At 42.6% G+C, this 24870-nt stretch overlaps 1 protein-coding gene across 1 annotated transcript in view; it reads left to right on the top strand.

Annotated features, from left to right (window-relative positions):
* SND1 (staphylococcal nuclease and tudor domain containing 1) overlaps positions 1–24870 on the top strand; it is a 422890-nt gene that overhangs the window by 132253 nt on the left and 265767 nt on the right. The window contains exon 11 of the mRNA XM_068972577.1: positions 20569–20658. Coding sequence (XP_068828678.1) covers positions 20569–20658 — 90 coding nt within the window. The remainder of the gene's footprint in view (positions 1–20568; positions 20659–24870) is intronic.

The following is a 24870-nucleotide window of genomic DNA, read 5'->3' on the forward strand; positions in this document are numbered from 1 at the left end:
ATTGGATACTTAAATTTTTGTATTATCTGACTCTTGGCACAGATCATTGCATTTAAGTTGTACTGAGATTGCAGAAGATCTGGCTGCCTTAATAACCCAAGCTGTGCAGCATGTTTATTTAGTCTCAGGACCTTCCTGTGTCTTCTGCTTTCCAAGCATGTACAGAAGAAAATAAAACAATTTTGGTTCCTGTTTTCACATCTACTTGTATTAGGAAAGATGTCTTTTAAAAAATGGTAGGGACATTTTCAGGACGCTTCTTGAAGCCTAGGGCACACTGGTTTTTTGTGATTTGTTGACATCAGTCATTTCTTCCCCTCCTTCTCTACTGTTTGCCTTCTTTGATTATACCTCCAGATCCAAGGTTTTCACCACACTTCAGTTTAAAGTTTTGAGGCTAAATTTGGGCAAGCTACAGCTATAAAGGATGTTCTGTTTCATACGCATATCATTTTGTCTTGAATTTCATTTAAATTGATCACTGTATTTTAGGCATATGCAATGTCTTCTTAATGGCTTCTTGGATAAAATACATTGTTCAGTTAGAGAAGTAAATGAAATCGTCTGGGTTACCAAGCATGACTCACTTAAAATCTCATTTGGAATAATTTCTCGGTCCACCCTTTGTTAACCATGTATCCTGCTGGTTCTGTAGTACTGGGACTTGCGCAAGAGTTAAAATGAACCACGGAGATCTGGGTTTGGGGTAACAGTCCCCTCCGTCAATTCAAGGACTGTGGATAGGTCGCTTTCCCTTCTGCTTTTTCTTTGATTTATTTTTGATTTTACTTTCATCCTTTGCGGTAGGTTTCTTAACTGCTTGTTTATTTTTTCTTAGAAAAGTATGAGCATATGCATTAAACTACAAGGAATTTTGGAATGATTAAATGGATATGATATCATATACATAACCCATATGGGTTGTCTGAATAAGATTCCCCTTAATAATAGGCCAAAATTTGCATTTTTGCTCATAGTTTCCCCACCATATCTTTGCGAGGGTGCCTCTGGGACATACAGTAAGCTTCCCATCCTTGTCGTGCGTCCATCTGCTCGCTGGAACCCTTTCTACTTAGTCCTGTGTCCCACCACTCAGATTTTAGGTTACAGTCTTGGTACAAAACGGCAAGGGGGTACTATCTGTTACCATTGGATACTGTATAAACCTCTTGGAAAAATGGTATAAAAAATCAAATCCTTCAATGTTTTCTGCATCCCTATATTCTTTTTATGAACAATTTAGCCCTGCTGATGCTAAATTAAATAATGATAATCTGTTAACTTTACAAGGACATAGTTTAAAGGCACTGGAAACACAAAGGGAAAAGGTATAGCTCTTTGTAACTTTTCTAGAATTCAGCAAATAAAATTGACTGTTGGTAAACCAATTTGTTATAGAAGCACTGGGGAAAAAACTGTAAATGATTTTTGAAGTTATAATATAGAGGAGCCTTTTTAAATCACAAATAATCACTAATATTCTGTTATGTTGGGACTTTTGTTTTCCTGCCGTAAATTTTAAGCCATGCTACTTGATTTCAGTTTGGATCGATCAACAGAAAAGTGAAAGTGAAAGTCACTCAGTCATGTCTGACTCTTTGTAACCCTTTGGACTATACAGTCGTGGAATTCTCCAGGCCAGAATACTGTAGTGGGTACCCTTTCCCTTCTCCAGGGATCTTTCCAACCCAGGGATCGAACCCAGGTCTCCCGCATTGCAGGCAGATTCTTTACCAGCTAAGCCACAATATAGTCAGCTAAATATTTGCAGATAGGACAAAGTGTTAATTTACCAAGTGTGAACACATTGCCACTCGGTAATTAATTCTCTATTCTTTGAAAATTGTTTCACGCCATAGCTTTATTGCTAAAACCTGTAATCTAAATATTTCCTGTGGATTAGGCTAGATTAAATTGTTATTTGTCCCATCTGTTCAAAATTCATGTGGAATGAGGTCCAATTATTTTGTAGTTACATTCCGATTTTGCAGGTTGAATGAAGTTCTAGAAAAGACAGGAGAGATTGGAGGGGCCAGTGGCGTTATTGGGGTTGTAGGGTGTGGTGATGGCAAGTCAGTGCATTTGTCTTAAAACAACTGCCATTGTCTGTGGCTGTGTTAGCCACAGCCCCCCACACATATTTGGTGGCAGGTAAAGGGGTAGGGCACAGGTGTGAGTCCTCTTCTCCCCAGAGTCTGGTTCTATCTGGCATTTTAGAGCAATAGCAGACATAATTGCCTTCTGATTTTTAAGGATGTGTGGCTTTCTCGATAATGGAAGATGGATATTCATTTGAGTGCTGTTGATCAGTGTTGATGTTTTAATGTCGCACAAGTATTTCTGTTATCTGTCTGCTGATACTGGGGGCGTCTCGACTCTGAAAGTTGGGGCTTCATTTATTTTCCTTCTTTCTGTTCTTTCCTGCTTCCGTAGCTCCCAATTTGGATTAAAACTTAAACAGCTTAGGCCTTGAAGAAATAAGACATTTACACAATTGGAGATTTATTACTTTTGAATTTTTAAAAATGAACTTTAAAAGGGTTCTTTTATCTTTTTAAGGTTTCCAAGTACTGCCCATGTCTGAGGAGACTGACAGTCATCCTGGGGGAGGGGAGGGCAAAAGAAACTCCTCAGAACATTCTCTGAAGAGATCAATCTTCTATTTCCTTTCTGTGACCTGATTTGATGAAGATATTTCCACCTCAAAGGAGGATCTTAAGAATACCATATATTCTCATTTTTAGGTGAATGGATGCAGCTTTGATGTTATCATGCCCTCGCTTGAATGTGAATGTTAAAACATGGCAAATTTTCGAGGAATCATAGGGAATTGATCTATTTTATGTAACATTTACAGGCTGATGGGCATTTAGAGATAGAACGAATATCATTTTGACCCGGCCAGTTTTTTTCCCCCTCTTCTAACAAGAGGAAATTGAAACCCAGAGAGATTAGGTAATTTTATTCAACAAACATTAATTGAATGTGTTCCATATGTCAGACCCAATCCTAGAAGCTAGGGGTGACAGAGATGAATAAGTTTAAGTCCCTGTTGGAAATAAATACATAGTTCTCAGATCATTCAGTTTGTAATTAGAAGGATAGGAAGTAGAATATTTATGAATCATTCCTAGACAGATCTTTATATGATAATTGTCAACTCTCTGTGCTTCCCCTTACCTTTAACTTATTAAGTCATCCAATAAAGATGATTTGCACTTATTTACTTATTTTGCGGGGCTAAATCTGGGGTTTTCCCTGGGCTTCTTCGCTTCTTTTGTCTTCCACTCTTTCTTGTAAGGTTAGTGGACATAGCCGTCTCCATTTTATCAACCTGCAAAAGCTGGCTGAAACTGACTCCTGCTGAAGTTTTAGTGGCGCCCTGAGCGGCCACATTTCAGTCCTGACTGTGACTGTTCTGAGTGTGCTGTCTCTGTCTCCTCCTCTTCAGCTCCATTCTCCCTTGGTTCCTTGGTGCCCCAATTCTCCCGCCTCTCTTCCTTTTTCATTTTCCCTTTGTGTTGCCACTGCCACTTCTTAATTCCCTGAATGGGCCACACTTTCCCACATCTCTGTAGTAGCTGGTCATCCTTCAGACTCGGCTCAGATCGCATCTCCTCGGGAAATGCTGCTAACCTTTTGAAGAACTGAGCCCTTTCCATTTCTTGGCTCTTCTTTTTGTACCTTGTATTTCTTTGTGAATCCTGTAATTTTGTGGTTTGTAAATCAACCTTCTCCTTTTGAGATTTTTATTTGTCTTGATGGAGAACAGGGGCAGTTTTCCCTACAACTGGCACTTGATGCTGCTTTTAAAATATACTTTAGTACAGAATGACTTCTGTAGCTCAGCCCACAGCAGTCCATCCCTCTGTTTTTCCAGTGCTCTACTGGGGTCTTTGTGCTAGGCCAGTACTTCGCTGCCAAGAAACAGCCTGTGGTGACCTGCTATTAATGGTAGATTTATAGTGCTATCAATTGTCAGTGTATTAATTCACTTAAGATGCTAAAACATAACCCTTAGTTATACTCCGATCGATTGGCAAATCTTTTTTAAAAATTCATAAATTATACATGCATTAACATGAGCCTAACTCTGATTAAATCTTAGTTCATAATTAGTGTGAGTCAACTAACAAATTTTTTACAGGTAAAATAAGGGGTTCTCAACACAGTAGTGATTTTCTTGCATATAATGCGTTGTTTCCACATTTTATTATAACCTAAACATTTATGACTCTGGTGTGCTGAGCAGCACCCTGTGTATCTCAATTAAGCAAGAACATACAGATTGGTTTTCCCCAGTGCCTGATTCTCTGTGTCACATGACCATGATAAGACTTTTAGACCTCTTAATAAAATGATCCATTTGCTGAGATAGAATGTTTTTCTCGCTTCCCCATTTCATTTGGGTTGCTGACCTTTTATCCTTGGCTGTACACTTGTCCTTGATTAAAATTAGATCAATAAAGCTAAATCAAGGTAAAAAGAAGAATATCCTCAGTGGAGTAAGTGACCATATATTACCATTAAACTGTTCAGAAGGAAATACCAGGTGGCTTTTTGGTTTTGTTTTTACTTATAGCCTTTTATTTCTGATTTGTACTGATAACCAACCATATGCATTATACCTTATTTTGTGAAAGTATGCCAATAGGGATGTACAATTTTTTAAGCTGCTGGTTCCAAATTTTGTGTGTGTTTGTCTTTTCCAGCAACCTCTTGGTCTTGGGTGGTGTTCAAATCTGTAAGATTTATTAGGTGAACATTCTGTAGCTAAGTGGCAAGATGTTCTGGCTTCTCATTAGCAGTGACCCTGGGTAGTTTTCTCACATTCAGCAGCATTTGTTGAAGCCACCCAGCAGCCCTGTCACCTCTCAATGAGGCAGGACTGGGTGCTGGGTGAGGAGGTCACCTTGCGCACGTCTCCACTGTGGGGAGGGCTCCCGGTAGGGCGTGCTCAGGCCGACTGGTTTCTCTGTTCTTTTTGCATGTGAACTCTACGCCTGTAGCCAAGAGCTTATTGCTTAGAAGAAGACTTTTCTTTTGCTCTAAGCTGGAGAGGCATCCTAGAGTCCTTAGATGCCTTGTAATAGAATTCAGCGGCCATGGATTTTGGAGTCAGTTAAGAGTCACTTAAACCAGCGGAGCCTGGCCTGCTGCAGTCCATGTGGTTGCAGAGTCGGACATGTCTTAGCAACTGAACAACAACAAATTAGAGTTCAATTTTTTGCTCCACCCATTTTCTGCTGTTGCGAGCTTTGGTTTAAATTACCCGAGCCTCTTTTCCTTCATCTGTTAAAAAAAAAAAATTGTATTTGCTGACTGTTGGATTCTACTGAGGATTAAATGAGTACAGTGGAGTTAAAAAGATGAGTCAGATGCTGTTTTTAAGCTAAGTTTCTAATCACCTATGAGCTATAAGAAGCATAGATACTGACTTGGGACAGATGAACCATGAGAGAAAACAGGATATTTGAGAAAGCTCAGACGGTTTCCTGGGGATGGTGGGTGGCATTTGAGGATGGCCTTACAAAGTGTTTGGCATTTTAGTAAGCAAAGTCTTTAGCACTGAGATAGCAGTCACATCCAGGCACTGGAAATAACATAAAAAGGGGAGTAGAAGATTCAGTCATGGGCTTGTTCAGGAAGGAAACAATTTGGAATACAGTTGTTGGGATCAGAAGTGGGCTAGCATGTATGAATCTATCCATAATTAATACCTTCTTCTAGCTAAGTAAAGACCAGAATTCATATCTGAAAAGTCTCGTGTTTACTTGGGTTTTGAATTTTTAACGTGCTATGGCTTCTTGCCACTTAAATTAGAATATTACCTTGATTGAATTCCACTTGTCTTTTCCTTAAGGTTAAATAGCATAAAATTTACATTCTCAACCGTTTAAGGGTACAGCTGAGAAGTGTTTAGGATATTCACGTTGTTATGAGACAACTCTCCGAAACTTCATCTTGCAGTGCTGAAGCCCTTGTACCCGTTAATCAGTTCCTTTCCCCTTCCCCTCAGTCCCTGGTAACCATTATAGCTCTGCTTTTTTTTGACAGTTGACTTTAAAAGAAGTTTCTGGAATTCCCCTATAACACTGCATGATGAGTCACATGACAGCAAGGCTGGTGCTATTTATCTCTCTTTTCCGTCTGGCTGTAGTGGAAAGATGACCTTTTGTGGGTGTTCTGTGAATTTGGCCACCCTCACTAACCCTCACATTGTGTATATGTGTTTCTTCATGCAATATGGTAGCCTCTCTGACGCAGTGAAAGTTTTTACTTTTCAATCTTTTCCAGATATGTACTCGTCATGGTTGGTCTTTAAAATCATAAAATGATTCACTCTTCATGAGGGTCCAGCAAACTGTTGGGGAAAAGAAAAAGGGGGGTACATTGTTCTCTTACTGCTTAAATTCTCTATTTGGTAGACTCCATGGATTTGACACCTACTGATTTGGAAGTCTTCCCTTTATGCTAATGTGATGCTTGTGCTGCCAGCTGTTACACCGAAGCATTTCTCTTCATCAGCCATTTTAGCTGTGGAAGCTCTTTGTGTGCACTCCCACCATTTTTCTTGTGGGTTGATGTGTGTGCACATTTTACGTTGTAGAAGGTCCTGCTCTATGGGGATCGGCCAGGTAGAAGTATCTGGAACAGGTAAGAGGCATTATTCTCTCAAGAGAGAGATGATTATCAAGAGTTGGACTGATCCACTCCGGTTACAATTTTTGTTTAGTTATACAGAGAGGGTGCTTTTGGCCACTATGGTAGTAAAGAAACCACAGCAGTTATTTTAACAAACAGCTTAACATAAAGAATTATTAACTAGGAATGGGAATACTAAAAAGGCAAAAAGAGAACCATAAGGGTTACATGGAGGTTTTAACCACACCACACATAGAACCTCTGGACACAAGTGTGAGATCGAAATGTGAGAACTCAGGCATTTGGAGGGTGGACCCATTGGAAGCGGGACTGAGATCTCTGTTGAGCCGATGAAGGGTAGAAGGGGAACTCCGTGGACCTGGGACCCAAGCCTTCCAGGAGGGGCTGCCAGTTGATTGTTCTGGTGACTCTGAGAGGGTGTGTTGAGGACGCTTCTGGGAGTGTCGGGAAAACTGCAAGCTGCAATCAGTTGGTGCTGCTGGAACAAGCTACCATTGCAGAGAAGAACTGCTCTGGAGAAGCTGACTGAAATAGGAAAGAGTTGTCCCTTCTTCCTCCTGTCCATTGTCCCTTTGACATCCCCTATTGCAGAGCCTAACAGGGAACCACCCAGCTGGCAAAGCCACGGCATGTGTACATGAGGAAGTTGCCTTTGCACCTTGCTGCACCTGAGTGTCTGTGCTGTTCACAATTCTGGTAACTTCCTTTGCCCATATTTCTTCATGGTGGTAGTAGGTGACAGATGTTATATTTTTCTTATTGATGACAAGCTACACAGTACAAGAGAGTCATCTTTGTAGGGTTAGAATGATACCTGTCAAAAAAAAAAAAAAACACACAGGCTGAGTATTTAAACACAGGCTGAGAGTACTTTGACTTTGTAGATAAAATGTGTGGCACTGGACCTGCAGCCTGATTCAGATCTGGGAGTGATGCAACAGGCAAGGCAGGAGCCCTGTGTCTAAAGGGAGGCCTTAAGCCATGCGCTTACATAATTCAGTCCCGTTTTTTTGAACTGCATTACAATGTATTGCACAAATTTGACTGGAAATCTGGCTCCACTAGAGGATCCACTGGCACCAGCTAAATAATGGCGTCATACCCAGCATCGTTGTCTCCTCCTGTGTTCTTACAGGAAGAAACTTTAATCGTTATTATTATTTTTTAACATGGTGGAGAAAGGAAGGCATTCACCAAGAAACATTTCTCTAACAAAACAGTGTTCTTTTCTGAATGGGCTCACCCGAGCCTGCTGTCTGTTGCAGAGAAGATTGCCTTCCTATTGCAAGAGATTTATTTTCTTTTCCTGCGGGACCTTCCCCCTCTTCTAGAATGGTGGGAGGGCCGATGGCTCATCGCCGCGTGCTGGATGGGTTTCATCTGGCCTGCAGCCTGTACTTTAAGTAACGGGGTTGTCTCTTCGGAGGGCACGGGCTCTCCATTTTTAGCCTGGGGATGAAGGATGAGAAATAGGGAGACTTGTCCTCCATTACTAGAAAACAAGATTCGGGGCCAACTGGTTAATTATGAGCTTCCAGTGAAAAGGAAAGATGTTCCAGAGGGGCTGAGCAAGTTGAGATATGTTGGTTCTCGTGACTTTCCAAGATCTCTTAGACCCCAGACCTGCTCTGGTCTTTGAAGACCCCCATTTTCCCTTCTGCTTTTGAACTCTGGTTTCTTATTTGTAGACTTTTTTGTGTGTGTGTGTGTGTGTGTGTCTTTTCCTATGTTAACGTCGATTTATGTTTGCAATCCATCTTCAGAACTATTAGCTCTGTCGAAAGAGGGCCTTACTAGAGAGACACTAATTATTTTTATTCTCGGCTTCCTTTGCTCATTTGAGCAGCACGTGAAGAGTGCATCATTCAGCAGAACCTCACACCTCAGTGTTGTCAGAGACTAGCCTTTTGAGGACAAAGGAACAACTCTACAATCTTTATCCTTTTCTTTTTCTTCCATCTCAACCACAAAAAATACTACCTAGGCAATTTAGACTTGGTATAAACTCAGATTGGTGAATTAGTTAGGAAGGTAGGCTGCTGGTACTTTTGAGCCCACATTAAGGGAATTATCCGTTTTTATATGAGGGTTTCCCTGGTGGCTTTGGCGGTAAGAGAATCTGCCTGCAGTGTGGAAGACCTGGGTTCAGTCCCTGGGTTGGAGAGATCCCCTGGAGGAGGGCATGACAGCACACTCCAGTATTCTTGCTTGGAGAATTCCATGGGCAGAGGAACTTGGCGGGCTACATTCCGTGGGGTTGCAAAGAGCTAAACACAACTGAGTGACTAACGCTTTCACTTTTTTCATATTGTAGCTTACTGTCATTATATGTCATGTTGAACTCTCACGGTCTTTTTGTTTTTGTGTCTATAGTATCAGTTCAGCTTTACTTGAATTATGTATGTTCTGTAAGGATAACCATTAGCTAGTGGTAGTTTTGCAAGTGTGTTATTTCACAGATCACAAGTAATTGAATTCATTATGTCAGATTTGTAGAGAGCAGAGGATTGCCTTGAAGTCTTAGCCAGGTAAAAAGAAAACACTAAGTATTCAGATTTTGTAAAATTGCTTCTTCCCCGCCGCCACCCCCCGCCCCCCACCCCCCCCACCCCCCCGCAACGTAACACATAGAAACTCTCAGGAGCACTGCTTTTGCATCACTGCTTGCAGCGAGCCTAGTTTTACGGCTATACAGTGAGATATCTAGTATAGAGTCTTTTTAATCATTATTCAGGAATATACTTATCTTTATGTAATACTGAATCATTTCTGGTAATAGTTGCTGGAAGGGAGAGACATTAGAAATAGTTCACATTCAACTGGTGCTATATGAGAGACATTCATTACTAACAGTAATGAATCCACAGTGATACTGCCTCTTTTTTTTTTTAAGTTCTCCTTATGTGCTGACCACTTCGTATTCCCCTAATCAGAAGTGCAGTTTGAGTTTTTTAAAAAATAAATATTTTAGCAAGGCCTTTTTGCATCCCCCATCTTATTCTCTCTCTGTGTTGGCATGTTCTAGGAAAATAGCACTATACTAGGCACTTCGTAGGTATTATTAAGATCAGTTCTCCTCTCACATAAATCTTCCTTCCTGTGGTCTGGTAGGGAAGATAAGGCCTATAGGAATTAATTAAATTACAGCAATACAAGGAGCAAAGTGATTAGTGCTGTAACTTCTGCTTGTCTCTTCTGTTGCTTGATATTTTAGCATTCGTTAACATCCATGGCAGATGTTGTGAAACTTTAGCTAAGTAGCTTCTTCGTTACCCGTGTTGATCTGTTTTTTCACTCAGGGTTCTTATTACCTGAAATAGTCCTTGAATGTGAGTTTAAGAGTTGCCTGATGTTGTATCAGTACATAGGTTTAGTGCCTTCCTGATTCTGACTGGACTTTGAAGTCATTTTCCCCTGGGTTTTATGTGTTCTGTGTGACGCCAGGTTATTCTTAACTGGCTGACTCTTGGGAGGAAACTGAGGCAAGCCGGGAGCTGCTGGTGCAGACTCATTGTTGAGAGCCTGGGCTTCTATTCATTCTCTGGGTGACAGCGAGCTGCCCACTTAACTCTTGATCATTTGTTGCCATCAGATGCTGGAGGAATGTTTGATTTCAAGTCCAGGACAGCACTTTCTGTCTGACTTCAGGAGTGCTGAACTTGAGCTTTGTTCTCTTCAAGGATCTGATGCCCTTTCTGTCTCATTATCCCAGTCTTAGTGGCTGCATCCTCACCATTCCTCCAACTCGCCCTTGAAGCAGATCTTTATTTTCAGAGTGCTGGCTGGGTGGGGGAAGTTTTTGTCCCCTGTGCTGGGAAAGGAAGATGGGTGGGGCTTTCTCACCTCTTTTTTCCTTCCTGGGTCTGGAGCCTCCTTGCAGGTGGTTGCATAGCTTCCTACTTGGGAGCCTTTGCCTCCTTTGGGCCTTGAGGTCTGTGTGGGGCAGTGTTGTTCTTTTCTCTTTTTCTCCTGGCCAGCAGAATTTGTAGGAGTGAAAATGTCAGTTGCTCAGTCATGTCCTACTCTTTGAGATGCCATGGACTGTAGCCCACCAAGCTCCTCTGTTCCATGGGATTCTCCAGGCAAGAATACTGGAGTGGGTTGCCCTGCCCTCATCCAGGGGATCTTCCTAACCCAGGGATTGAACTTGAAACTCCCACATTCCAGAGAGATTCTTTACCGTTGGAGCCACCAGTAGCTGAGTGAAGGCACCCCATATGGTTTGCTCCTTGGATAATTAGCCCTTACAGCCTTCAGTTCAGTTCAGTTGCTCAGTCGTATCCGACTCTTTGTGACCCCATGAATCGCAGCACACCAGGCCTCCCTGTCTATCACCAACTCCTGGAGTTCACTCAAACTCACGTCCATTGAGTCGGTGATGCCATTCAGCCATCTCATCCTCTGTTGTCCCCTTTTCCTCCTGCACCCAATCCCTCCCAGCATCAGAGTCTTTTCCAGTGAGTCAAGTCTTCACATGAAGTGGCCAAAGTACTGGAGTTTCAGCTTTAGCATCATTCCTTTCAAAGAACACCCAGGGCTGATCTCCTTTAGAATGGACTGGTTGGATCTCCTTGCAGTCCAAGGGACTCTCAAGAGTCTTCTCCAACACCACAGTTCAAAAGCATCAATTCTTCGGCACTCAGCTTTCTTCACAGTCCAACTCTCGCATCCATACATGACCACTGGAAAAACCATTGCCTTGACTAGACGGACCTTTGTTGGCAATGTCTTGCTTTTCAATATGCTATCTAGGTTGGTCCTTTTCTTCCAAGGAGTAAGCGTTAATTGACAGGGTCTTGATAATGAAAAAAAACCTGATGTTTGGCCTCTTCTGTCCCACCTCCCTCCCCTATGCTTACTGCATCCACCCAATAAATAGCAAGAACTTCTGAAAATGTTCTTAATCGGTGATGTAGTTGTGTAGGAGAGCCATCTCGAGAGACAGATGTTTTGCTCTTTGCATAATGGCCTTGCAGAGGGACTTTGATTTGGGGAAGAGCACCTTAAATGGGACATAATGCCACACTGTGCACTATAGATGATTGGCGAGTCCCTTCCTGGAACGTGAGGCTGCCGAAACCTGCTTTGCTTCTTTCCCTCTTTGGGTGTTGCCCAGAGACCTTGATAACTGGAGCTGTTCCTCAGACTTGCCACTTGGCTCTGCTGTCACTGTGGCTAGTGTAGGTGTAGACCGCTGGCTGTCCGTATGGGGGCAGGGAGAGGGGTGCCCGCCCTGCTGCTCCCCGCCGTGGGCAGGTTGAGGAATTCTTAGTGATCTTGTTTTCCTGCTGTCACTAGACTGGCAACTAGACTACGTTGCCAACTGTCTTGTCTGCAAAGAAATTTAAGGAGCATTTCAGATTATCTTCTGCTACATGTGGAGGAAGAAACGTGAGTTCCCCAGTTATCTACTAATTTTCCTACTTACTTAGCCATCTGGACTTTAAACAAGCTCCTCAGTGTTGCTGTGTGACTGTCTAAACCTTTGGATTCCCTTTGCTTCTGTTCCCATTGGTTTAAGTTGGGACAAAGTGATCAAATGGCTCTTGGCAGCATTTCTCAAAAAGTGCCCCATGGTCCTTCTCACTGTTTACCATAAACACAGAGTCGGGGCCAGGAGCCCAGATGTGCAGAATCAGAGTATCTGATGTGGGCCTGGCAGCCTGCATGTTCCCAAACTTCCACACTAAACCTGACGGTCACTGACAGGTGGTGATCGGTTGTCCTTTGATGGTAAGAAGCCAAGAGAGAGTAGTGTCTGGCTGTCCAGCTACAGCTGCTGGGATAGCCAGGGTCAGAATCCTAGCTCTGCTTGTTAACATGACTTGAGGAATGTTACTTAACCTTAAGCCTCACTTTCCTTGCTGTAATTTAAGTTCATAATCATTTCATAACGAATTGAAGACTGAGAAGCAGATCCAGTGTTTTCTGTCCTAGGTCTGATGAAGTGTGGGCAACTGTATAGAAATGGTGAGTTGAAGAGTATGAGAGAAGTGTAGTCAACTAAGGGTTCTCTAAAAGCAACAGGATGCTTCAGGGGCCCAGTGCCTTACATAATCTCATGGTTCAGAGTCCAGCCTTCTTCCATTCTCCCACCTGTAAATTTTTATAATCACATCTCAGGGTTTTTTTTTTTTTTTTTTCAGTTTTTATTTAACATTCTTCTTTGCCTCCTTGGAGATATGTCTGAAATGTATTGCATTGTTGCGAACTCAGGACTTACCCAGACCTCATCTTTTTAATAGACCCTATTTATGTTTAGGGGCTTCCCTGGTGGCTCAGACAGTAAAAATCCTGCCTGCAGTGCAGAAGACCTGCGTTCAGTCCCTGGATTGGGAAGATCCCTAGGAGGAGGGCATGGCAACCCAATCCAGTATTCTTGGCTGGAGAATCCCCATGGATGAAGGTGCCTGGCGGGCTACAGTCCCTGGGGTCGCACAGAGTCAGACACAACTAAGCAGAGTACAGGCGGTGCTAGTGGTAAAGAACCCTCCTGCCACCACAGCAGACAAGAGAGACCTGGGTTCGATCCCTGGGTTGGGAAGATCCCCTAGAGGAGAAAATGGCAACCCACTCCAGTTTTCTTGCCTGGAAAATTACATGGACAGAGGAGCCTGGAGGGCTACAGTCCATGGGGTTGCAAAGAGTTGGACACAACTGAAGCACCTTAGCACGCAGCACACATTTACCTTTAAGAGGGATTTTTTTAGGAGGAAGAAATAGAGTTAATTGAAAAAGAAAGCATCTTTTTCTGTGAAGTGACTCCTGGGGAGTATTGGGTACATGAATCTTCTGTGTATGCTCCTGTTGATAGTGTAAGATATCTTCCGTTTGGTCAAGGTGGTTATGATTTTGACCCTTTCCCTACAGCTGCTGGCTGTAGATTTCCATCTAGTTAGATCTGTCTTTTATAAAAATGTGCTCTTGTATGTGTTAAGGATAATAAATAGTGGATATCCCTGTGGAGTCTGTATCCTGGCTGCCAAGGGAATTGAAAGGTCCTTGACTGTAAATATGCCCAGGGCATGTGGCAATGTTCCTATTTTAAGTCTATAATTCAAACGGAAATCACAGCCTTTTGTTTATTAACAGAGCTTGTGTGGCAGGGCAATTGGGACTGGTCCATTTACCTTTTGAAATTTTATCCATTTAAATCGAATCATGTCTGTTCTTATTTTAATTCAACAGTCTGTTTTAAGATCTTCATAGAGTATAATTCTGCTTGGCTACTTGTAGTGTATTTCAAGTCTCCTTTTTAAAACAAATAAACAAACTTGTTTTTGACCCTGGTTATTTGAGAGCCCGTTGGTAGTTAAATTATTCCCTTCTGCCTCTTGGAAAGATGCATCTGTGAAAGAATATTATTTTGAGAGAAGGGGGGAAAAAGGAATTTAATGCATTTCTTATGAGAAAAAGAATGGCCAATTATTCTACCTCTGAGAGAAATAAAAGTATGAGACATTGTGAGCCAAGGGAAAAGCTGACCAAACCAGGTATGGAGTTTTCCTATCCCTAATCATTTTTTAGTCTAAAAAGGCCCTGACATTATAGAAAAATACAGCAAACTTTCCTTCTGCCTTGATGTTGTACCATGTTGCTCAGATCCTCCTCTCTTTAAAGACATAGCCTTGCAGATAAAGTGCTTGGGCGCTCATCCTCGACCCTGTCTCTTTCCTCTTCTGTTTCTTCCTTTGCCTATCCCGCATCAGTAACCAACCATTGACCTTCATTTCAAGGTATTTTTGTATTTTGGCTGTTTACATAGCTCTAGGAATAATGTTGTTTTTTAGTCTGTATTTAAACCATTATCATTCTGCAGCTTACTTTCCTGCTCAGTGTTGTTTTTCAGATTTGTTTTAGTGTGTTGCTCTCATTTAGACTAACTGCTCTGTGATTATACCATAAACATGAGCACTGCCTTCCTTGTCCTGCACGAGCCAGGCTTCTCTTTGGTATATACCTACCTGTAAGAAGAATTTCCTTGGGCTTCTTTGGTATCTCAGCTGGGAAACAACCCCGCCTGCAATGCAGGAGACCCCGGTTCAATTCCTGGGTCAGGAAGATCCCTTGGAAGAGGGATAGGCTACCTACTCCAGTATTCTTGGGCTTTCCTGGTGGCTCAGACAGCAAAGAATCTGCCTGCAATGCAGACCTGAGTTTGAGACCTGGGTTGGGAAGCTCCCCTAGAGGAGGGCATGGCAACCCATTCCAGTATCCTTGTGTGGAGAATTCCCATGGATAGAGGAGCCTGGTGGGCTGCAGTCCATGGGGTCGCAAAGAGTCGGACACGACTGAGCAAGTAAGCACGGCAAGGAGGATTTCCTAAGTATTAGGGATGCATATCTCCAACTTCAGCCTCATAAGAGTGTGTACATGGAGCAGCACCACATGAACGTGCCATAGTGGCCAAACCATATTATATTCCCATCGGTGGTTACAGCATACCCGTTCCCCTACATCCTCATTTTTAGAGTTTGACAGTATAGTCAGTGTCCTACAGTATCTCAGCTTACAATGCCCTGATTATTAATGAAGTGATATCTTTCTTTCTACGCTGAATGCCTCGCTGCCGTTCTTTCATGAAATGCCTGTTCATATACCTTTTGGCCAGTTTTTCTGTTGGATTGTTTCTCTTGATGATTCCAATAACTCTCACTACCACACATACCCACCTAACAGTATCTGCATCCACACACTTTAGGGTGAATTATTGGAGCTCCTGTGAAAAGCCACCCCCTCCTTCCCTATGTAAAGACATTGTATTAACAGTTCTATCCTCTTCATTCTGCATTATCACTTACTGGCTTTCCACGGGAACCGTGCCTATGATTTCTTCCCTCTAAAACCGGAAACCAAAACCCCTTCTCTTCACCCTGTTTCCTCTGCCGGCTACCACATAATGTCTTTATGTTTTGTAGCAGAACTTTCTGAAGTATCACATGTACTCACTTTGTCCACTTTTTCTCTTCCCATTCCCAGTACCCGTCAGGCTTTCCTACTGCTTCACCATAATTAATCTTGCCAGGTTACGGATGACCCACACTTAGCTTAATCCAGTGGATCTTAGTCACTTGCCTTGTGCGTTGACACAGCCGGTCTTTCCCTCCTCAGTTCACTTTTTTTCCTTGACTTGGATGAAACATTCGTCCTTTGTCCTGCTGAGATCACTGATTGCTCCTTCTCAGTCTCCTGTTTTTCATTCCTTCACTTACTCCTTACCTTTTAATGTTAAAATGCCCTAGTCCTCTGTGCTTCTCAGTCTCTTTGCTTTAAATACCACCTATATGCTGCTGCTGCTGCTGCTGCTGCTGATACGCTTCAGTCGTGTCCGACTCTGTGCGACCCCATAGATGGCAGCCCACTAGGCTCCCCCGTCCCTGGGATTCTCCAGGCAAGAAAACTGACATGGGTTGCCATTTCCTTCTCCAATGCATGAAAATGAAAAGTGAAAGTGAAGTCGCTCAGTCATGCCCGTCTCTTCGCGACCCCATGGACTGCAGCCCACCAGGCTCCTCCGTCCATGGGACCCTCCAGGCAAGAGGACTGGAGTGGGTTGCCATTGCCTTCTCCGACCTATATGCTGCTGCTGCTGCTGCTGCTAAGTCACTTCAATCGCGTCCGACTCTGTGTGACCCCATAGACGGCAGCCCACCTATATGCTAACCACTCCCAAATGTAAATTACCAGCTCAGAGCTTTTCTCCAAACCCACACTGCCTACGCAACACCTCAACTTGAGAGTTTAGCGTGCCGGTCATCAAACTCCTGTTCTTACCCCCCTCCCTCTACCTGTGGCCTTCCTCATCTTATGTGATAACCCCACCACCCCACCAGTTATTCCTTTACCTGCATGCTTGACTTCTCTCTTTTTTCTCTTCTCACATTCCATCTACCCACTTTGAGAATATTCCCAGGTTCTAACCACTTCTTACTCTCTCACTGCTCCTTCTTGATGTAATCTACCATCATTTCCCACCGAGATTAATCCCATAATCTCCTAATCAGTCTTCCATTGTTTTCTCCTTTCTTTGCTTTAGTGTCTGTTCTGAGCACAGTAGCCAAAGTAATTCCTTTAGATGTTAAGTCAGACGTGTCTTTGTCTGTTGTTCTTCCCTCTTGCTCTGTGCTGTGGCCACAGTGATGCCTCTGCTGTTCCTTCCACCCAGACATCTCCTAACTCGAGGCCTTTGCACTGGCTGTCCTCTCTGCCTTTCTCCAGATGACTGCATCCCATACCTCTTTTGAGTCTGTTAAAATGTAATATGATGAGGGTAAGCCTCACTGAGAAGTCAATGCCTGTGGCTCAGTATTCCAGTTCTCTCTCACCTGGTTCTGCCTTTTTCTTCATCCGTTTCACTTATCAGCTACTGAGTCTGTGCTTTGGCCTATTGGTTTGTTCATGGGTTAGTAAAGAACTCTAAAATTTTACTGGAGTCACGTTTATCAATCTTTTCATGGTTTGTGTTTATTGAGCCTTGTTTTAAGAACTCCTCCAGGATCCTTGGGCCCAGTAAAATTTTTGGCTACAGCTTTTTGGCTGCAAGATGGGCTGGATAAAATGTAGGCCTGAGATGGGGTTGAGAATAAAGACCTTGATTAGTAGTGTGTGTTAGTCACTTAGTCGTGTTAGGGATCCCTTCTGTTCCCTCCAGATGAGTGTTAACCAGAGACCTCGTTTTAGGAAGGTAAGATCCTGAGGGTGGAGGAGGATGCCAGGCATGTCTTTGGATGCTGAGATGCTGGTACTGGGCTTCCTTCCCCAGCCAAGAAGAAGTAAAATCATTGAAGTTACCTATAATGCGAGTCATTGCCAGGCCTACATACAGAGTCACTTCTCAGGATGAACAGTGATTACAGCACATACTGGTTTGTGCATTATCCGCCCACCAGAAAAATCAAGCATTCTTTTCTGTATTTATTTATTTTTTAGAAAAAGCATTTCCATGTAGATTAGAATCTAAACTAGACAGTCCATTTTAGCAGGCAAGATTCAGCTAAAGTCTTGTTTTCTCAGAATACATTCCATACCTCAATTGCCTCTTAGAGATTTCAAAGGCTTTTATGTACCTGGTAATTTGGAGGAATTGCTTTTATTTTGTAGTTTCTTAGGGACTTCTAATATCTCTCTTGTAAGATGTTTACAGATGTCAATAGCTACTAGATCTGAAGGGTTAGAGTAACAAGATCATTCTGTTTTCACTTGTGATATCTTGGTTTCTGCTTGTGCTGTTAGTTCTTTCCTAGGTTCATGAGAGACATACAGTCAGGCTCAGGTCACCCTGGTTTTTGCTGGGATTTTTGATGTATTGTTTTCTTCTTTTGAGAGTGTCTTGGCTCAGCCCAGTCCAGTCAAGTGCCTTTCTTGTCCAGGCTGCCATGTTTGCACATTGAGGTGTGTCTTATCCCATGGCCCTTATTTGAAAAGCTTCCTGAAACTGTTTCTTACCTTTCCTGGTTTTGGAGTTCCAGTCAAGTGGCCTTGCCTTTACCTTGGTGGTGTTTCAGAATAAGCAGGGTAAGCTTCTGATATCAGGTTCTATGGCATGTCCTAAGGCTGTGGAAGGGAAATTTTAGTTATTTTGTTTAAGTCATTAAAAAAAAGCAAATGTTCACTTAGTAATCACGTACCTCCTCTCCAAATAGATTGCCCTGTATTGCTAGAGGAGTAATTTGAATACATTGGGACTGTTTTGCTCCTGATGGCCGATTCTGATAATCATTAATTTTTGTCTTTATTTAAAATTCTGTTCATTACTGACACCTAGTATCTTCTGTCTAGCAATCTTTCTTACGCTGTGAATAGTGCTGTCATAAACTCTACTTCAGGGCTTCTCAATAGTGACCCACTATAAGGAAATCTCAGTGGTGGGTTATTTCTTTAAAGAAGTTCATGTTTAGGGCTATACTTATTAGGCAGCAGTCATGCCACCATATGACTTTATCAGAGTTTAGAAATCCCAGTTGTTCCTGTTCAGAGTGTGTAGATTCTCACACCTCAACTCACAAAAGGAAAAAAGACTCACCTTCAATTCTGAAAGTGTCTTCACTTCTTTGAGGAGCACTGCAGTGATCCTGCTGCCTTTATTTATTTTTTAACCCAGAGAAATGAGAAGGCAGTTGGTATATATGAAGCTTGAACTCAAAGAATTGTGCATAATCTCAGTGATATCAGTGAACTGAAATGTTAAAGTGATGTGTTCTGGAGGCCAAGTCTTGCTTTGGGTCTAAGGGAAAACCTCTGTTTTGATGCCTTTGACCTCAGAATTGTCATTAGGATGAAAATGATAAGTGTTCTTAATTTGAGTGTAGTTGGATGCTTAAGAGACTGTAATTTGAATACTTTAAGTACAGACTAAATTACACAGAGATCTTGTTGTGTCAGGTATATAAGAGATGGCAAAACAAACTTGAGCCCAGGTGGACTAATCATACAGAATAGGAAGCAGTGACATGCATCTGGGTTGGAGGTTATTGCTTAATTTTCTCTTTTTCTCTCTGATTTTTTTCTTCTCCAAATATGTGTTCATGCAGATGGCATACTTGTTCTCGTGTATGATTCTGCATCTTTCTTTTGGTAGTGCATCTGAATACATACTATAAGGGAGGCACTGCATACTGGGGTCTGGGGTCACAGAGGACAACAGAAAGGGACGTGATCTCTGTTCCCATGGAACTCAAGGGGCCAGTGGGGGAAGCATTGACCATGCCAACCAGTCGAGCCAGCGTCCATGGAACTCAGGGGCAAGCGGGGGAAGCATTGACCATGCCAACCGATCGAGCCAGCGTCCATGGAACTCGGGCCAGCGGGGGAAGTATTGACCATGCCAACCAATCGAGCCAGCGTCCATGGAACTCAGGGGCCAGCGGGGGAAGCATTGACCATGCCAACCAATCGAGCCAACGTCCCCCAGTTTCTTATTCATATGCTCTGGTCCTGCATACCCTGTCCTACCCCACCCCCAAACTCCTCAGGTTCCTTCTCCTTTATCCGCGCTGTCCATTCCCCTGTTAATTCATTTCTTAAATGAGTTCTCACGTCTCTCAAGGTCCTGTCAGTCCCCAGTTCTGTCGCCTTTATCTGGACCCTCTCTCTTCATCTCAGTTGTTTTGCTCAAAACACCTTTGTTGGGGGCAGTCTGAGCTCCAAGAAATAACGAAGGGATTGATTGCATTATTTGTCTGTTGAAATACTGTTTGTTCCTGCCTCTCTCCTTTTGCTTTTTTCCCCATCTCTAGTTTTCTTCCTAGTTCATTTCTATCCTGCAAACTCATGTTAAGTCCCACCTTGTCAATGAAACATCTCCCGATTACTTCTTTCTTTCCACTTCCCTGAATTTTAATAGCACTTAGTCCCTCATCTGTATCACATAATTCAGTGCTTATTCAAAACTGCTTCGTGTTACTTCATAGTTACAGGATTTCTGCTATTATTATTGTTAGGTTACAAGGATTTTACATCCAGGATTATAACATACCTTTACATAGTGCTTTGTCTGGGGCTAATAGTTGGTACATGCTTAATAAAGGCTTATAGAGTAATAGAATGAGATTTATAGTATATCTGTAAATATTAGAAGGGCCCTGATAACTCAGTGAGCTGCTTTTATGTTGCAGTTTAGATAGCTGTTTCCCTGTTGAGGAACATTTAGGTTGATTCCTATTGCGTAAACAATTCATTGCTTATTTTTGAGCCTGTCATTTGTAAAAGATAATTTTGTTCCCTGTAAAGCAACCAAATACTTAATCACTCACTATGTATCCAGCAGTTATTCAATATTTGTGATACTAGAAGACAGAGCCTCTTTCAGGTGCACTGTCTGTATCTTGTGCTCTCGGCTGTGTTCCTGTCTCAGTTTTTGCTTTGATTTCCCATTCCTGATGTGATATTTTATTTTGCTTTAAGGATAAGAACAAGAAACTCCGTCCCCTCTATGACATTCCCTACATGTTTGAAGCCCGGGAATTTCTGCGGAAGAAGCTCATTGGGAAGAAGGTAAGCGATGACAGAAACCTATTTACGAATAGTTGTGTGTTGTTTTAAGCTCGGCCCTTCTGACGGAATCCCAAAGACCGGCAGATAGATGACTTGCCTCCCCCAAGTCAAGCGATTTTACTTTGATACAAAGAGAGGCGTGCCTCTGTCTCAGGAAGTGACATCCGTCGGGAGAAGTCTAAAATTGGGGCCCTGACCACGGTGTGATTGCCAGGGCGCTCACGGCGAGTTCTTTCCAGGGTCCAGGCTCAATTCCAGTTTCAGTAATTGCATATTGCCCTGAGCTCCATTCACTTGGCTCTCTGCTTCTCTCCAGCCACCTCCATTAAAAGTTGGGGCTGTGGGATTTGCTAGGGAAAGAAGGTGGCTGCTCTTTACTGCTTTCCCTATTTTGTGGAGAAGAGGGAGCCTGCCTTGGTGGGGAAGAGAGCATAGTTTCCTGGTGGTTCTTGGGGAGACTTTCTGGTGGAGCCCGGAGGCCCTCAGAGGGCATTTCCTTGGGTTGTCAGAGCAGAATGTTCTAGGAGCTGCAGAACTTGCCGTTCTGTCAAGCGGATCATTAACCTCTGATCTTCCCCTGACTTTCCTTGACCTCCCCACCCTGCCTGTGCTGAGCATTTCTTTGTGTCCTGGGTAAAGAGAGGGAATGAGTTGGAGTATTTCCTTTGGTAATTGAGAGAAATTTGTGGAGAAGGACTGTGATTTGTCTTCTCCTTACTTTGTTTTGGTGGGAATTCTTCCAGGAAATGTTATGTTTTTGGGCAACTTTTGTTGTGGGTTCAGAAAGGCCATGGTTCTAAGTCTGGCCTCAGCATGTTGAAGCCATATTAGCATTCTTTACCTCCATGCAGGTTTTTAAATGATGGGAGTTGTGAGAGGTTTGTCAAAGTAGTGTAAAAATAAATATAAATATAAGCCATTTTATTATATACCATAGTCACTAGAATGATAAATTATAACAAGAGATTTTGAAGCTGGGCATAAGATGAAATTGCTAATTTTGAGGTAGAGACACCAAAGTGGATTCCCTAACATGAGTATTAAATCTCCTCAGGTTCCTTCAGAAAATAGGCTCATTTGTCATTGTATAAAACTTGACAGAATGTTGTATTCATTCATGAAGTGTAGTGCGAATGATGGCTTTAAGCCTCTTTCAATTTCTAGATCTCCTGTTATCTGATCGAATGTCTAACATCTCTATTTCACAAAGTTGATACCATATCACTCATTTACTGGCTCATAAACAATGACATAGAGACAAGCAAGGAATCCCATTTCCCACCCCACCAGCCTCCATACGTATGCATGCATATCTATTGAAATCCGTCCAAGAATCACATTGAAAGGGGTAGCAGTGCATATTCACTTCATGGGCAGCCAGTTGTGTGGCCTGTGTTATGGCCTCCACCTGCTTGGTTTGAATATTGCCCTCCCGGATTCTGCTTCATCTCTGGGAGCATAGATCACAGCTCAGGGTAGCAGCTGCTAAATGGTTTTAGGTTAGTCCAGGGCCCTGCTCTCAAACACCGTGTGCCTGCTGGGCCTTTGTAAAGTCCTCCGTCTCAGGATAAAAGGACTAACCTCCAGTGTCAGATTTGGTGGCAATTCTTAAGCAATTAGTCTCCTTCTTGGTGGGAGAAACCTCATTTACTGGTGCCTCGCATCAGAGTTGATTGGATTCTGTTTGTGCTGAGCCCAAGTTTTGTCCCCCATGGTGACACTGTATTAATGATGAATACTATATCCCCGCGTAGGGAGAAGGATGCAGCTCAGCTCTGCTGGGCTAGAACATTTCCTGATGCAAACTGCTTTTCCTGACTCACCACCTGAAACCACTTGCCTGTCTTCTGGGCCCGTCAGTTGCAACAGCAAACACCCATGTGCTCTGGAGTCTGGGAGCAGACAGGGCAGTGGCTGCCTCAGGGGGGTGGCCCGCACATCATCATACATTTCTGCCAATTCCTTTCAGACCTCTGCAGCTGTTGAGAGCAGCATGTAGTGATTAAGAGGCACTGAGAGGGTGCATGCGGGCCTGTGTGTGCCCGTGTGCACGGAAGCTGATTAGGGCTGCCTGTCACAGCTTAAGCAAGATAATGGAGGTAAAAATCATCTTCTCTGCCCAGACTATTATTTGACCATCCCAGAGAGTCTATAATAAGACAGTTTGCAGGGATTTCTAGAATGTAGAGAAATAAGATTGAAGGTAAAGTGGTGCAGTGCTTTGTTAGATTCAGTGGCCTCCATTTCAGTTATGGAAATGCACTTTGGTTCACTCCCCAGATTTAATTCTGGCTAAATGCCTTAATTAAAGTAACCAGGCACCTCTCTGAGTCTTGGTTTTATCATTTCGGAGCTGGGAATATTATTTGCCTTTCCTCTCTCTTGGATGAGAATCTGCCATAAAACTAGTCATTCATGTTTTTCCAGATGCCTATTAAGATTTTGTTTTGTTTAATGATACTGCTTTCATGTAGAATCTAGCATAGCCTGACTTTTTCAGGTGAGGTCAAGAGATGTAATCCATGGGCAACTAATTTGCTCTTGCCCAGATTTGGGTGTTACCTGATACCCACTTCCACAAAATGAGTATGTGCTTGTGTTTGAGTATACATTTGTGTGTGTGTTTGTGTTTTGTGTGGTTTGAGGAAGAGGTAGAAGATGTGTATATCCTGGAAGAGTTTCAGTAGCTGTCTGAATTGCCATACTGCTTGGTCGAATGCCCTCCCCATCCCCCCGTTTGCCATCTGCCATCTGTGCCTTCACTCAGATTTGACTCAGGGAATATGCATGGAGGAGAGAACTGCCTGACTACTTTCTTCTGGGGTTCTTCATGGTCCCAGTGTAGTGGACACTTGGGATCCTTGGTAACTTCAGCGTGTCCTGTAGTTTTCCAAAATGGCATCCTTAGTTTGTGTAAGACAATGAGATTGTGATGCACTTGTAAGAGAACCAGAGCTACAATCCTATTCTGATCGCAAGAACAGTTTCTTTCTCTGTGTATTTTTTTTTCCTTAATATTTAGAGATTGTCAGCCCTAGGAAAGCAAGAGTTTGTATGTCTAAGTCATTTTGCTCTCAGTGGAATAAGGTGATGGTAGCTGGGAATCTTCATTGGGAATTTTCCACAGCTATCTCATAGAATCTCTAAATATTTTTTAATCTGTTTAATACAGCATTTACAAATGACATGTGAATCACTGTAACTTCTATCCCTTGATTGTGGAATTTTTGTCACCAAGGGGACCATTGTGTTCAAAGCTGTAACCTGTTTGGACCATTGAAGGGTCAGAAATGGTGGATGAAATGAAATTCCAATGAAGCTTCAGCCCTGGGAGTAGAAAGATGCTCAATCCAGGCTATCCTGCCTCTAGAAGTTCTACCCCCAACCCCCACCCTGCAGCAGTTCATCTATTCCCTAAAGATTTTACCACTGTTTTCGTTGAATAAGTTGAATAAGTAAACTGGGGAATGAGGCTCATTTGTAAACCAGTAGCTGACTTTGTGTGCTTTTTATGTCATTAAAATTTGTTCTGTAAACTATGCAGACTCTTTTTAGGCACTCAAAATTAGGTAATTTTCTTGATAAATGCAGACATTTGAAAAGTTACTGGGCTATAAATTAGGGAATTACTGCTTTAGATTGTTCTTTTTTTGGAAGCCTATTTTACTTGAGGGTCATGGTTTTGGGGGTGTGGAGCTTTTGGGTGGTAGGTGGGAATGATTTCTCTGTGTGCCAGATTTAACAATTCCAGCAGGTTCAAGACCGAACCTCATGAAAAATCTGTTCTCACTTTTTAGAATGGTTGGTATAGTATGTAAACGATATTATCTCTATTCTGAGTTAATGTGCTTTTATGAGCCAAGCTGGCAACCCAGCCACTGTTAATAGCCTTGCTTCTCTGGGATAAAATATTCTGAAAGTCTAGGTCGACTATGGAAGATACGGCTCATTTGTTCTTCGGTGGCTACCTGTGCATGATTTTCATGCCATTCCAATATGTATGTAGCATGAACTAAAGACTTGCTTTTTTACAGCACTTCATATAGTGCTCATTTTAGCTTAAAAAGTTAGAGCTGTCATTTATTGAGTTGGTTGTTCCTGGTAAACACTGAATTTTGTTTTCACTTTGTAGAATCTTCACCTCTGCCCTGAAAGATATATGTATCATTCCTATTTTGTAGACATAGAAACCGAAACTTACCCCAGATGTCC

Source organism: Capricornis sumatraensis, chromosome 5 (genome assembly GCF_032405125.1).
Source record: "Capricornis sumatraensis isolate serow.1 chromosome 5, serow.2, whole genome shotgun sequence".
Classification (NCBI taxonomy): Eukaryota; Metazoa; Chordata; class Mammalia; order Artiodactyla; family Bovidae; genus Capricornis; species Capricornis sumatraensis.